Raw genomic sequence first — 13,042 nt, 5'->3', positions numbered from 1 at the left:
GGCTGCTGAGGCTGACTTGAAAAATACCCAAAATCTTGAAGAGATGTTCATGTGTGCTTCATTCAGATAACAGGCTACCAGGCAGAAATTTAAAAAATGCATGTGTGGTACTATCTGGAATTTTGTTTTGAAATAAATGCATACCAACTATTGATGATATAATATGATAATATTAAGAAAAAATAGGCACTGGTCCTCAACCTTCCCTCTCACAGCTTCATATGAGTTAATGGAACTGTGATATAACAATGATAATACCTCTTTCAAAAAAGCAAAATTAATCAATTTATAGTCACAATTCTAAGGTGGGTAAAGAGTAGAACCACTGGCATTAGGCACAGGGTGAATATCAAGACATTAATTGAGCCAGCCAAGAATTATGAGTTGCCTAATTTAGTGTCACCTCTGTTCTCACAACTGGACTGACTTTTCTGGCATGACACTGTTAAAAAATTCAAATTGTAGCTGTTGACACTGGGCCCAGCCAGAAGCTCCAGAGATAAATATTTTGTATTATATTTATTGGTTGGATTTTTTATTATGTTTATTCCCTTTTACCAAAGCTCAAACCTGGGACTGAATCAGGCACAAAGGATTTGATGCCAATGCAGATGCTGAAAGTTTTCTCCCCAGCTGTAAGATGCTGAAGTTAGTCTCATTAGCACAATGTACTTTTGGTCCTCTCTGGGATGCACAAGATGTACTCTGGAAATAAGAGAAAATAACCAATTAAGCAAAAGAAGAATCACAGCAGAAAACCAGGATGATAATTAACATTTCTGTTCTTCTGCTATAACGTTCAGAAGCAAGCAGATGCAAAGCTAAGGAGTTTCAGAAAGGATTCATATTTTGCTGCCAGGAATCTTTTTTAGTAATATGTGGGACTAAAAGGGCATCTTAGGTCATCATTTCTTCTGTTCTATTAATGAAGACAACAATTTAAAATAATCTCATAAATACATAAATACGAAGCTCTATCTTCAAAGTACAGGGTAATAGAGAGGGCAAAAAATTATACAGTTTGTGGAGCCTTATTCTGGTTTTCAGTCTGAATTTGTTCACTGGCTGCTTATATACATTTTTTTTCTTTTGTCAGTATAGCCATGATGCTAAAATAAGTATTTTTTCCCACCAGGTTACCTCTCTGTATTCCATCTTAGAGACAATCTGGTCTTTCATCCTTCTCCTGCAAGGCAGTTCCATTCTCCTGCTCACCCAGTGATGCTCCTCTCCATATCTGTTTCCATCTGATTGCATCTTCCTGCAGCACAACTGACCAGATTCACTGGGTTTTTTTTGTCTCATGTGAAGTTAAGTCCATCAAATAAATTGGCCTGAATTTCTTTTACAGACCTACAAAAGGTAAGGGTAAGGAATTAACATTGCTAAGGGTGAAACATGGCATGTGGTGCTTGGGTTTTTCTTTCTGACCTTAGAAAGTGGACATGGCTAAAATAAGAAAGATGTTCTCAGGCAGGCATGAGCTTTGCTCATAGCTGTGCCACAAAGGAAAACCAAATGGGACCTAAGCTCCTAAGGCTGCTCTACTAGGTGTGAAATATTTTAACTGAGAAGACAAAAGTCCCTGAGTTGGGATGGCTGGGATCCCAGTTCCTGAACCACTGGAGACATTGAGAACCAGGAGTCTGGGAAATCCGAGTGAAGGATGTGGACTCAGGACAAGATCTGGAAGGAGGCAAGAAATCCATCAGTAAGGAGAGTGAGGGGCAGCAAGGGCTGTACAGAGGAAGCAAAGAGCTGGGGATGACAGAATAATTATCATGAGCAAGAGACAAATCACATAGACCAGCAGCTGGCTCCAATCCCTTCTCAGGCAGGTCAAGGGAGCATCAGGGTCCCTTCTGGGGCTTTTCTCCATCCTAAACACCCCAGGTCCCTCACAGCTCCTCACCACCCTGTGCTCCATCCCCTCTCTGCCCCTGAACAGAAACCTGCTGCCATTCCCCCAGTCCTTTTCTCTATGGCCACTGCTAGGTGAGAGTGGCACAGGTTAAAAACAGAAGAAATCAGCTTAAAGGAAATGTTGAGAACTGTTTGTCAGTGCTGTCCTGCTTTGGTTGTTCACATGCTAACATGTTGTTCCTGCTGTCACATTACCTCCAGCCTGAAGATCAGTCAGAAAAGGAAACTCTGCCTTCCCTGAGACAGTCAGACACACAAACAGTGGAACAAAAAATGCCAGTGAAGTGAGTTGCTGTTTATGGCTATTTTAATCATAGGAGATTTATGTGACAGGATGGCTGAGTTTGAATAATCTGTACAGCTTTATTTTCCTTCCCCCTTTGAAGGGGGTATGACTATTTTGATTCCCTGTTGTCAATTCTGCTTGCTATTCCCATTCAAGTAAATCCCACATGGTCAGTGAGATCATTCTCTGAGTGGTGAGTAAATATTAAAACTAATATTACCCATAAGATCAAGAAACAAAACTGTCTGGTTTATCCTGGTTTCTTAATTTGCTTTTTTGCTTGACAAGAAAGCTAACAAACATTTAATAAAAGTCCTGAAAAAGTGTTAAATATTTCACAAAAATTTCTTATTGTTGCTAAACCAAATTCTCTGGTGATTAATTCCATCATCACATGATGTCTCACAAAGTACAACATAATGTTATGTTTAGTTTTCATTTGTGTTTTCACAGGCCTGCTATATTTGCACTCCAGCTTCCCTCATGTACGTGGTTATAAATACTTAATAAATATCCACAATTTTTTTCTTGCTTAAATATAATTTTTGCACTCTGGATAGAAGTTAATGGAGAGCTACCAAAAAACTTGTTTAAGGTGTCACTGCCACCATCCCTTGTAAGAATTAGAACCACAACCACACAATATCCTTATATGATCTCTCTAGAAATTTGCAGTTAGAAAATACCAATTACTGGTGATGCTGAGAAGTGGCTGTGGAGCACAGCTCTCAAACCAGCCTCTATAATTCAGAGAGCAGGGTTTTGATGGCTGAGCTCTCAGGAGCATCAAGTTCTTTACAGAAGTTGAGAGTGCTTGGGATTTTTTTTTTTTAGTTTTTTTTTTTTTAGTTTTTTTTTTTGTACTGAGTTGTTGTTTGGTTGGTTTTTGTAGTTTTTTTAAGAAAACTGGCAATATTTTATACAGAACAATGTTTGCCTTCAAGCCTACAGCAAGTTGCAGGGGAAGAGCCAAAACTATGAATTTACTCAATTATTTATACCACTGAGAATCTTGTATGAGGTCCATGTTCCCTCCTGGCAACATTTCAGATAATCCCAGTCATTCCAAGCAAAAAGTGCCATATAAATTAATGCCCAATCCTTTTGAAATGGAGAAGAAATCCAGTGCCCTCTCTAGCACATGCCAATGCTTTGCTGGAGCTCCAGCAGCTGCAAGCTTTATTTCCAGGGTGAATGAGCAGGCCAGCAGTGGCAATATCCCAGTTTTTCCCTGGGGAGGGCAGGCAGGAGGGAGCTCTCAGCCAGCCCAGGCTGCACAGGACAAAGATCACAATTCTATTTTCAAGGGCAGCTGCTGTTTCCACAGGTCACAGGCTGGGGGAGGCATGGCCTGGGCTCGGTCTGTGGATGCAGTGCTGGCCAATAAAGGTAAGAAGTGATGGAAAAATGGATCTGGTCTTAAAACTTTTGTCATCCCAGCTGCCAAGCACTTCACACTGCTCCCCTCCAGCACTGAGCCCACCAGAGCTGCTGTCCTGGGAGGTTTGTCCAGGCTGCAAACACAATATTCAGGGGCAGGCAGAAATGCTGTGAAATAGTTTACATTAAGGTGACTGCTAAATTTCCCCTTGCAATGGTTTCATTTTTCATAAATTTTGACACAAAAAACCCCCCACAAACGTTTCCTTGGGTATTCCTGAGAAACATGTGTGCTGTGCAGTGGCTTGCAGCCAAACGAAAAATGACATATTTAAAGTCACTTCTCCTAGAAATGTCATTTCTACAGACCTGACACCACAAACCACATGCAGCTGAGAAATTTCCTTGCCCCTGCCCCATTTCCCAGCAGTAGTGTTGTGTCCTGGACCCTGGACAGCATTAATTGACTAACACAATTAAATTTGGGTGCTGTCTTTACTCAGAGCTTGCAATTTGGATTCACTTTAACCCAATTTCTTCCAAACCAACCTTTATTTCTTTCAATTTTTTTCCCTACTAAGTGAAAAACAAATAAAAAACAGTCACAAAGAAGCAATAAGGTGTATAAAAATAAAAAAAAAATAAAAATAAAAATAAAAATAAAAATAAAAATAAAAATAAAAATAAAAATAAATATAAATATAAATATAAATATAAATATAAATATAAATATAAATATAAATGTAAATATATATATAAATGTAAGTGTAAATGTGAATGTGAATGTACATAGTATAGAGTAAATATAAATAGTATAAAATAAATAAAAAAATAAAAATAAAAATAAAAATAAAAATAAAAATAAAAATAAAAATAAAAATAAAAATAAAAATAAATGTAAATATAAATGTAAATATATATATATAAATGTAAGTGTAAATGTGAATGTGAATGTACATAGTATAGAGTAAATATAAATAGTATAAAATAAATAAAAAAATAAAAATAAAAATAAAAATAAGAATAAATGTAAATATATATATAAATGTAAGTGTAAATGTGAATGTGAATGTGAATAGTATAGAGTAAATATAAATAGTATAAAATAAAAATAAAAAAATAAATATAAAAATAAATATAAATGTAAATATATATATAAATGTAAGTGTAAATGTGAATGTGAATGTGAATAGTATAGAGTAAATATAAATAGTATAAAATAAAAATAAAAATAAAAATAAAAATAAAAATAAAAATAAATGTAAATATAAATGTAAATATATATATATAAATGTAAGTGTAAATGTGAATGTGAATGTACATAGTATAGAGTAAATATAAATAGTATAAAATAAATAAAAAAAAAATAAATGTAAATATATATATAAATGTAAGTGTGAATGTGAATGTGAATGTGAATAGTATAGAGTAAATATAAATAGTATAAAATAAAAATAAAAAAAATAAAAATAAATATAAATATAAAAATAAATATAAATGTAAATATATATATAAATGTAAGTGTAATGTGAATGTGAATGTGAATAGTATAGAGTAAATATGAATAGTATAAAATAAAAATAAAAATAAAAATAAAAATAAAAATAAAAATAAAAATAAAAATAAAAATAAAAATAAAAATAAAAATAAAAATAAAAATAAATATAAATATAAATATAAATGTGAATATAAATGTGAATGTAAATAGTATAGAGTAAATATAAATAGTATAAAGGAAATTTAAATATAAATATATAAACATACACATGTGTGAGTGTGCACACACACATTGCACTGGCCTTTCCATTCTCCTCCACCCACTATCAATGTGATGCATTTTCCCCAGAGGGCCTGGCAGCTTTTCGGGCATTTTTGAAGTCTGAGTTCAGTGAGGAGAATGTGGAGTTCTGGCTGGCCTGTGAGGACTTCAAGAAAACCAAATCCTCCACCAAGATTGCCTTGAAAGCCCAAAAGATTTATTCTGACTTTATACAAGCTGATGCTCCAAAGGAGGTAAAGAGTTTTTGCTGTGTGTGCTTTGGGTACTGAGGATGGGGATGGAGTGGAAAGCTGGACCCAGACCTCAAGCAATGACAGAAAATACAATTCAGCCTGGCTGTAACTCCCATTTTCATGCCCATTATTTAGCAGGCAAACACCTTGTGCAACTCTGTGAAGCAAGTTCTTTAAATTCTTCACACTGGGAATAAGTTTACCTCACTTTCTGAGCTTTCAAGAAAGTTTTGCTCAAGATAATTTGTTTTCTCTAACCATTTTTCATAATGCAGTAAGCACCATTTTTTCCATATTTAATATTAATTAATAGGTGCATGATTGCATTTGCTCTTTTGTATAGGTATTTTTGACACGATGAGAATGCAAAAATTTCCATCACAGAATTCAGTTCTATCATTATTTCAAAAAATGTTCTTTACTGTGAAAGAACAAATTGCTTATTAACCATTATTCACTTTCTGGACCTGAAACTTGTACACTGATGTTTTTGCCTTTGCTAGCAGGAGTGCTTTAAATGTCCCCATGTCTTACATATGACTGAAATCCATCTTATTATTGTTAAAAAAAAAAAATCCATTAAAAACACAGAGGGCCAAAATCTAAAATGCTGCTGAGTACCTTCCCTTTTAATTTACTCTTTGATAATCAGCAATTCATAGGATTTGCTTTGGCAGAAAGATGAGAAGGAAAAGCAAGGTTTTTTCTTCTTTTTTTTTCAGGGATGCCATCTTTTTAACAGCCAAATAAAAGGAAGAGTTCAGTCTGCTAGAAAAGGAAGGGATGTTTTTTCTGTTTATTTGCATCAGTGGGGTTATTGTGGAGGAAATTCAAATTTCAGCTGTGCCCTGGACACAAACATCCCTCAGCTTTCTGAGCTAACTGACCCAGCTTTCCTGCTCCTCTCTCCCTGCAGATAAACATTGACTTCCACACCAAAAATGACATTTCCCAGAAGATCTCAGAGCCCACCCTGAGCTGCTTTGATGCTGCTCAGAGCTCCATCTACTCCCTGATGGCCAAGGACTCCTTCCCCAGGTTCCTGAGGTCAGACCTGTACAAGGAGCTGCTGCAGAAGCACCAGGACAGCAATCAGAAGAGGTGGCTCCCATTCCTGTGAGGAGGAACACTGAGCCCTCAGGAATTGATAATGCCTCCCTTTATTTTTATTTTTAAAAAATTAAATTTTTTTTTTTTTAAAGTACAGATTGCACATGATGCTTTCGAACAGCAGTAGAGGAATATTCAGCCAGCAGGATGGAGAATGCCAGACACTTGAGATACCTTCCTAATAAAAAAGTTTGCCATTGTTATTTTTTTTTTTCCCAGTGTTTGCTTCATTTTTCAAAGAGTTTGAGGTTTTTAAATAGAATGTTTTGGTTTTCTTGTTTGCTGTATGGCCTCCAAAATAAATCCCTTTCAGGAGCCTTGAATACATTTATTGCTTCATTTGCCATCTTATTGGTAGCTTGCAAAACATTTTAAATCCTCTTTCAAACATGTTTTATACTAATTCAAAACAGGAGATGTAGAAATGTGGTTGATAACATGCTATGGTAATATTTAATAAACAGGCAGCTGCTTTATAGCAAATGTTCTTGGCATTCAGAGCAAATTAATGTTTCATAATACAGCTGTCTTCAGTAAGGTCTTCAAGTTTCTTTGTGTTAATTTAATTTTTTATTGAAAAGTCAAATGTATTAATTGCATAGGCATTTGGAAAGAAAACCACAACTGAGTAAATCTTCCTTTGTACATTTTCAATTAATTAATTTTCCTTTCCAAATATATCGGTGGTACTGTCTCCATCTACTCACAAAGAAATAATTTCATTAATTGCTACCAATGAAATTCATTTACTAATTTAATTTCAATAAAATACAGATGAGCAGGCATAAGAAACAGTTTCAGGCTGTAAAGTAAATATGTAAATCAGGATTTAAGACATGGTGTTATCTTTCAAATCAGCAAGGTATCAATCTTCAGGTGCCTACAGATGCACTCACAGATTAAATTTACTGCTCCTGGAGGATTTATTGCACATATTCAGATGAAGGGAGGAGCTGTGTCATGGTATTGAAGAAAGAATGCTTTAAACCCTACAGGGAAGAAATAATCTTTGCTATGGGGAAAAAAAAAATTCTAAATACAAGAGACAGCAATAAGATTTTTCAAGAAGAAGAAGAAGAAAAAGTCTATCATTTTAATTTGGTGCTTTTGAGGTGCTCTAAACATCCAGGAATCTTGCCCTGTTTGGAGCTCTGCTCACACCTTCTACACACCACCACATCCTCTATGCAAAATATCCTTTCTATTTTATCCAACTGCATTGAGGAACTGAGTCATTTGGACCATAAAGGGTGTGAAGCACCCTGAAGTTATGAGCTGAGGTTAAAATCCTGCCCCATTTTTAGCAGGCAGGCTGAAAAAAAATCTCTATTCTTTGATACCTAGCTTCAAGTCTATCACCTAGCTCTCATTTTTTGCTGTCTGCATTTCTTTTTCTGTTCTTTCCCCCCCCAGAGGAAAGAGGAAGGAGCACGAAGGCTGAGGTTTGGTGACAAGGAGGATGTGGGCTCCTCTTGCTGTGCTTCTCATCCCCAGTGACATTTCAGGGGAAAACCACCTCTCCTGCCTGAGCACAGCACAGGCAGCAGCCAGCAGGGCCCAAATTTTGGCATTGACTCCAAAGTGCCCCAAGTCACCTTCCCCTCCTACAAACAGAAAGTTCCCACAGGATTCTGAAATTGTGAAAATGAAGAGGTGGGATCACACCACTCTTTGTAGACCCAAAATTTCTGTGCCACCAATCTGAGGATAGAAATATGCCTTGGAAACAAAAGGGTGGCAATGAAATCTCACAATTCTCTCTGTGTGCCCCTGCAAACTTCTGGCCCTACCCCATCACAGAGATAGAAAGTGCCAGAAAATCTCCTGGCCATCTGAAAACACAGCTCAAGGGGAAGTGACAAGCACGTATAAAATAGTCAAACATGACAAAAATAACGTTGTTTTGATGTCCAGTTCTGATAACACAAAAACAGTATCAGGAAGCATCGTGTCCACACGGTGTCTGGCTGATCCTCTGTTATCAGCAGCACCAGTGCTGTCACAAGGGGTGATAATTCTTGACATTTTCACATATGACATTGATTTTAATAATCACACAGTGAAGAACCATGAGGGGTTTTAACATATTTTCAATTAATTTAGGATGTTTTTAGGAGAAATGTACAGGAATGGCACTTCTAGAGGGTATCCCTGACTCAGTACTCATTCTTTCATAACCTCTTAATGAAAACTTTGGTACTCCTAATTGACAAAGCTAATTAAACTCTTGCTGTTGATCAAGCCCCACAACGTTTTTATTAATCTCTTTCAGATACTAAGCATGAGATGAAACTTGTCAGAATTTAAATAAAGGATCACTATAAATTCATATGTATCCAAAGGCCATTGGATTGCCAATATCATACACAATCACAAAAATGCATCTACAACATATTGAAATGGTTTGGATTTTAGCAACCAAATTCTGAAAACTTCTGTAATGCAACTTATAATTTAAGCACTACAAAGGATCTATTTCAGAAAGTGTTTGAAAACACCCAGGTGTGAAAGATGGGAGGCAGTCAGTGGTCTTTATTTCTCTTTATTTCCTAGGTCTAAAACTGCTGCTTCATACTCCTACATCACCAAAAAAAGGTCACAGCTTAGCATCCAAGCTCTGATAATTTGACTGAGGAAAGGCCAAGAACTGAAGTGTGATTTAGAGGATTTAGGTTGAACTTTGAAAAGACTCAATCTTGTTCAGCACAAAAAGGCAGATTTACCAAAAAATCCTACCAAATAGAAAGGAGAGTAAAAAATGCAAAGTGAATACCACATATTTAAAAAAAAAAATTAAAATAATCCCAGTTTCTTCATGCACTGCCAATCCTAAAGCTCCAATAGCATCTAAACTCAGAGATCCCAGCACATCCATCATGCTTCCATTGTGCCAGGACCACCCCAGCTTTAAAATTAAAGGCATATAATCTGTGTTTTCATTCTATTCATATATATTATATTTGTAAAATACGCATAAAAAAGTAGTAGGCATGGACATAAAGATAATAAATGCAAATTAGTCCTCGACACAGGACTGATGTCAGGATGGTTCTGAAGCTCAGGAGCACAAATTAAAGGCAGGCAGGTGCATTTTCAGCTGCAGACACCATTATGTGACACTCTTCTGTGTGTCTTCTCCAAGGTTTGCTAAATCCAATGCATTTCTGTAAATGCTGGTGGTGAAAACTGTATTTTCTCTTTGGCCAGAAATTTCTCTGCTAACACTGTAATGCAGAAACATGCTTGAACAAACACACATAATTACAGGTTTGAGAATCTCTTGGGCTTTTTCTCCCCCCCTGCTCACCTCTGTGGGGGACAGATCAGACACACAAGGCAGCAAAATCCAGCCTGAGCTGCACATATAAAATTCTGGAATTCTGAATCATTTTTCACTAAAAAAAAACTCCACTGGATTTCTGGGGAAAGCAGCTGCTATGTCTAGACTTTACTGCTATGTCTTAGAAAGGGAAACCTACCATTTATAATTTGGCTCCTGCAAAGGCAAGGCAGGAGAATTAAATTATAGAAATTGCTGTAATATCTTTATTTCTGCGTGATAATTACACTCTGCAGTGCTGGTGGAATTTTACAGCACATTATGGATCTGAAATTGAAGTGTGTTTTCTGCCTTTTGGTTTACTGAAAAACATGATGGGGAGAAAATCATGAAGAGAGCTGCTGTCACAGTTGTTGACTCCAATTAAAGGTCTCATGTAACTCAAAGAAGCAGCCTGTGCTTGTTAAGAAAAAATGAAATTGAGTAGTGAAAAAGAGATCCTCATGCATATTCACCTTCATTCAGCAAACTGTGAGCTGCCTAGGAGCAGTAATTGTTCAAGATGGTAATTTTGAATTAATTTGGAATGCTTCTTTAGTAACAGAAAGTGTTTTGGCAAACTGACAAGTGGCACTAAAATTATCTTTTAATACTTTAAGTATTTTGAAGCTGTTCATTTTGAGAACAAACACCTCCCAGCAAAGTTTCTAATTTATTTTTTTTTTCCCCCAGCTTTTCAACTTCTATAATATTAGGTCCTGGTAATTAGACTCAATGTATTATTACATATTTCAAAGCAGGCCCCTGGTGCTTTGATCTTTAGTAAGAAAAATGAGTCAATACTAGATCAAATGCTTCCCTACTTTATTTTTTTTTTATATATATTGTTGCTATGGTTCCTAGCTGGAATGTCATAATTTCTCTGTACACAAAGTGACATCCCCTTTAAATTTTTTTTCTCCTGTATTGCATGGGTTAGGTTATTTGCATATAAAATGAGTAGAGCTGGATTTGTCTCTCAATCCATATCTGTTTCCATTTAGGTTTGCATGGAGGTTATTTTTACTCCTATGAATAGTTTCCCTACTATGCATAACAGTCCTGGAAAGACAAACAAAAGCAAGCACTCAGTAAAAACTGCAGGGAAAACATTTTTTTCCTAATACAGTGGTTACAACTTACAGGCTCATAAACCAGGGAAGAAGAGGAGGGGAATCCATAAATAAATGGTTTCTTGAATAATTTCAAATATGCTGTGCTTCTAAATGTCATGTTTTCATGGAGAGAATAGAAGAAATAATAAAGTTAAATTATTTGGTACTTTGGAGAAAAAAAAAAGTGTTGCAGAAACCCCTCCATGACTCCATGTGCATGGGGAATAGAGCCAGACAGGATATAGGGAGATTTCCCAGCCCAGACTCCCACACTTGGTCCATCAGCCCAAGGCTGAGCTGCAGTGCATTCACCTCTCAATTCCTAACCAAATCCCAGCAGCAGAACCTTTTTTTTTTTGCTAAAAAATCAATTATTTTTCATCCCTCCAAGACATAGAATAACTGCCCTGCAGACCACAGAGTCCTTGGTATTTGAGCCACTACCACACATAAGCAATGTTATTAATAATAGTTATTCTCATCTGCTTATGGATATTTCTGCCACCAGCCTTGGGAAATACCCAGGGGCATTCACTTCTAGATTGATTGCATAAACCAGAAAGAACGTGAAGAAATGTAAATACCACAAACTGAAGAAAGCTCATTCTTCACGTCACAGAACGGGGGAAGCTCCTTTGAAAGGCTGAACTGGTTTGTTACTAAAACATTATATTCAAGAGAGAGGATGCATAGGCAAATGCAGGCTGAGTGGGGAGGACAGAGAAGCTCAGAAATGCTCTTGGCACTGTGAAGTGACATCACAGAAACGAGGAGATGCCAGCCCCTGGCATTTCACCTGCCAGCAGGACACTGTGCTTGTGGCAGCAGCATCTCCCTGAGCCCTGTGATCTGTTTTCCTGTGCTCTGTTTTCCTGTGCTCCTCACCACAGAGGGACTGATCTTGCTCCAGCTCAAGCCCATTCTGAATTTGCACAGTGCTATGGCTTTGTCTTGCAGTGCCATCAGCAACTGTGCAATGGGAGCACTTTCAAATTGATTAGAATTTAATTTCCAGAGCAAATGGACTGGATTTTGATCTCCATGCAATCATTTTGCCCGTTGTAATGAGATAAAATGACACTAGCAAAAAGCTCTCGTACTTATTGAATTTCTTGCCTGAGCTGAGCTTTTTAGGGGAAGAAAATGAAAAGTGCAGCTTGATAAATGGCATGAGAGGGGTTTTTGTGACATGATATCTTTTCATGTCAAATGGCAAGTACAACATATTCCAAACTAGACAGACTCATTAGTGCTGACACCTTTTACAGCCCCAAATGTTTTTCACTGTTGGTAGTGACTCAGTATTGGAAATCATATCTTCTGAGGCAGGAATTACCAGAACAAACTGTACTTGGATCATACTTTATACTTCCTGATATTTATCCCTTTTCCCAGCTTTTCTCACCCTTTATGTGGATCCCTCTGCAGTGACAATGCTGTTTGCCACGTTGGTTTGCACAGCAAGACTGCATTTTGGCATATATTTTAAATACCAAATAATTTGATGTTTTAAAAATATGTTTGCTGGTTGTAATCACCTGTTAATGGTAATCCTTCAAGCTTGTTCTTCCATTTTTATTAGGACTAACACTTTTTTTCTTTTTTTCTTTTGCCATGCAGGTGATAAATCTGTGTACTAAATTAGGATTAGAGGAATGGTAAAGGAGGACACAAAAATTCTGGTTCTTAAAAAAACTCATAAAAATGTCCTCAGGTTTCTGTGAATTAAAAAAAAACCCACATGCCTACCACCATTATTACTTTATTACATAAAAATGTATTTTACTTTTTTACATTTAGGGCAATGGCATCTATGGATTTAATAATTACAAAAATAAATCCTTTTGCTTCTTTCTTAAAGGGAATGGTTTGGTTTGTTTCCTTTTAGAATGGGTG

The 13,042-nt window shown here is 36.4% G+C and overlaps 1 protein-coding gene across 1 annotated transcript; it reads left to right on the top strand.

The window, feature by feature from the left end:
- Nucleotides 1–3,555: 3,555 nt before the first annotated feature.
- On the top strand, nt 3,556–7,192 carry LOC130256404 (regulator of G-protein signaling 21-like). The gene is made up of 3 exons (XM_056497993.1): nt 3,556–3,598; nt 5,436–5,602; nt 6,519–7,192. The coding sequence occupies exons 1-3, from the start codon at nt 3,556–3,558 to the stop codon at nt 6,720–6,722; spliced, it is 414 nt and encodes a 137-aa protein (XP_056353968.1). The 3' UTR covers nt 6,723–7,192.
- Nucleotides 7,193–13,042: the final 5,850 nt, after the last annotated feature.

The sequence above is a fragment of the Oenanthe melanoleuca genome, chromosome 8 (assembly GCF_029582105.1).
Source record: "Oenanthe melanoleuca isolate GR-GAL-2019-014 chromosome 8, OMel1.0, whole genome shotgun sequence".
Lineage (NCBI taxonomy): Eukaryota > Metazoa > Chordata > Aves > Passeriformes > Muscicapidae > Oenanthe > Oenanthe melanoleuca.
This window is presented reverse-complemented; position numbering and strand designations above follow the sequence as displayed.

Bases quoted from the DNA above. Each gene is read 5' to 3' on its own strand.
- LOC130256404 (XM_056497993.1), top strand. From the start codon at position 3,556: ATGGCCTGGGCTCGGTCTGTGGATGCAGTGCTGGCCAATAAAG. The intron at 3,599-5,435 runs GTAAGAAGTGAT...CATTTTCCCCAG, and splicing joins TGCAGTGCTGGCCAATAAAG to AGGGCCTGGCAGCTTTTCGG. The intron at 5,603-6,518 runs GTAAAGAGTTTT...CTCTCCCTGCAG, and splicing joins AAGCTGATGCTCCAAAGGAG to ATAAACATTGACTTCCACAC.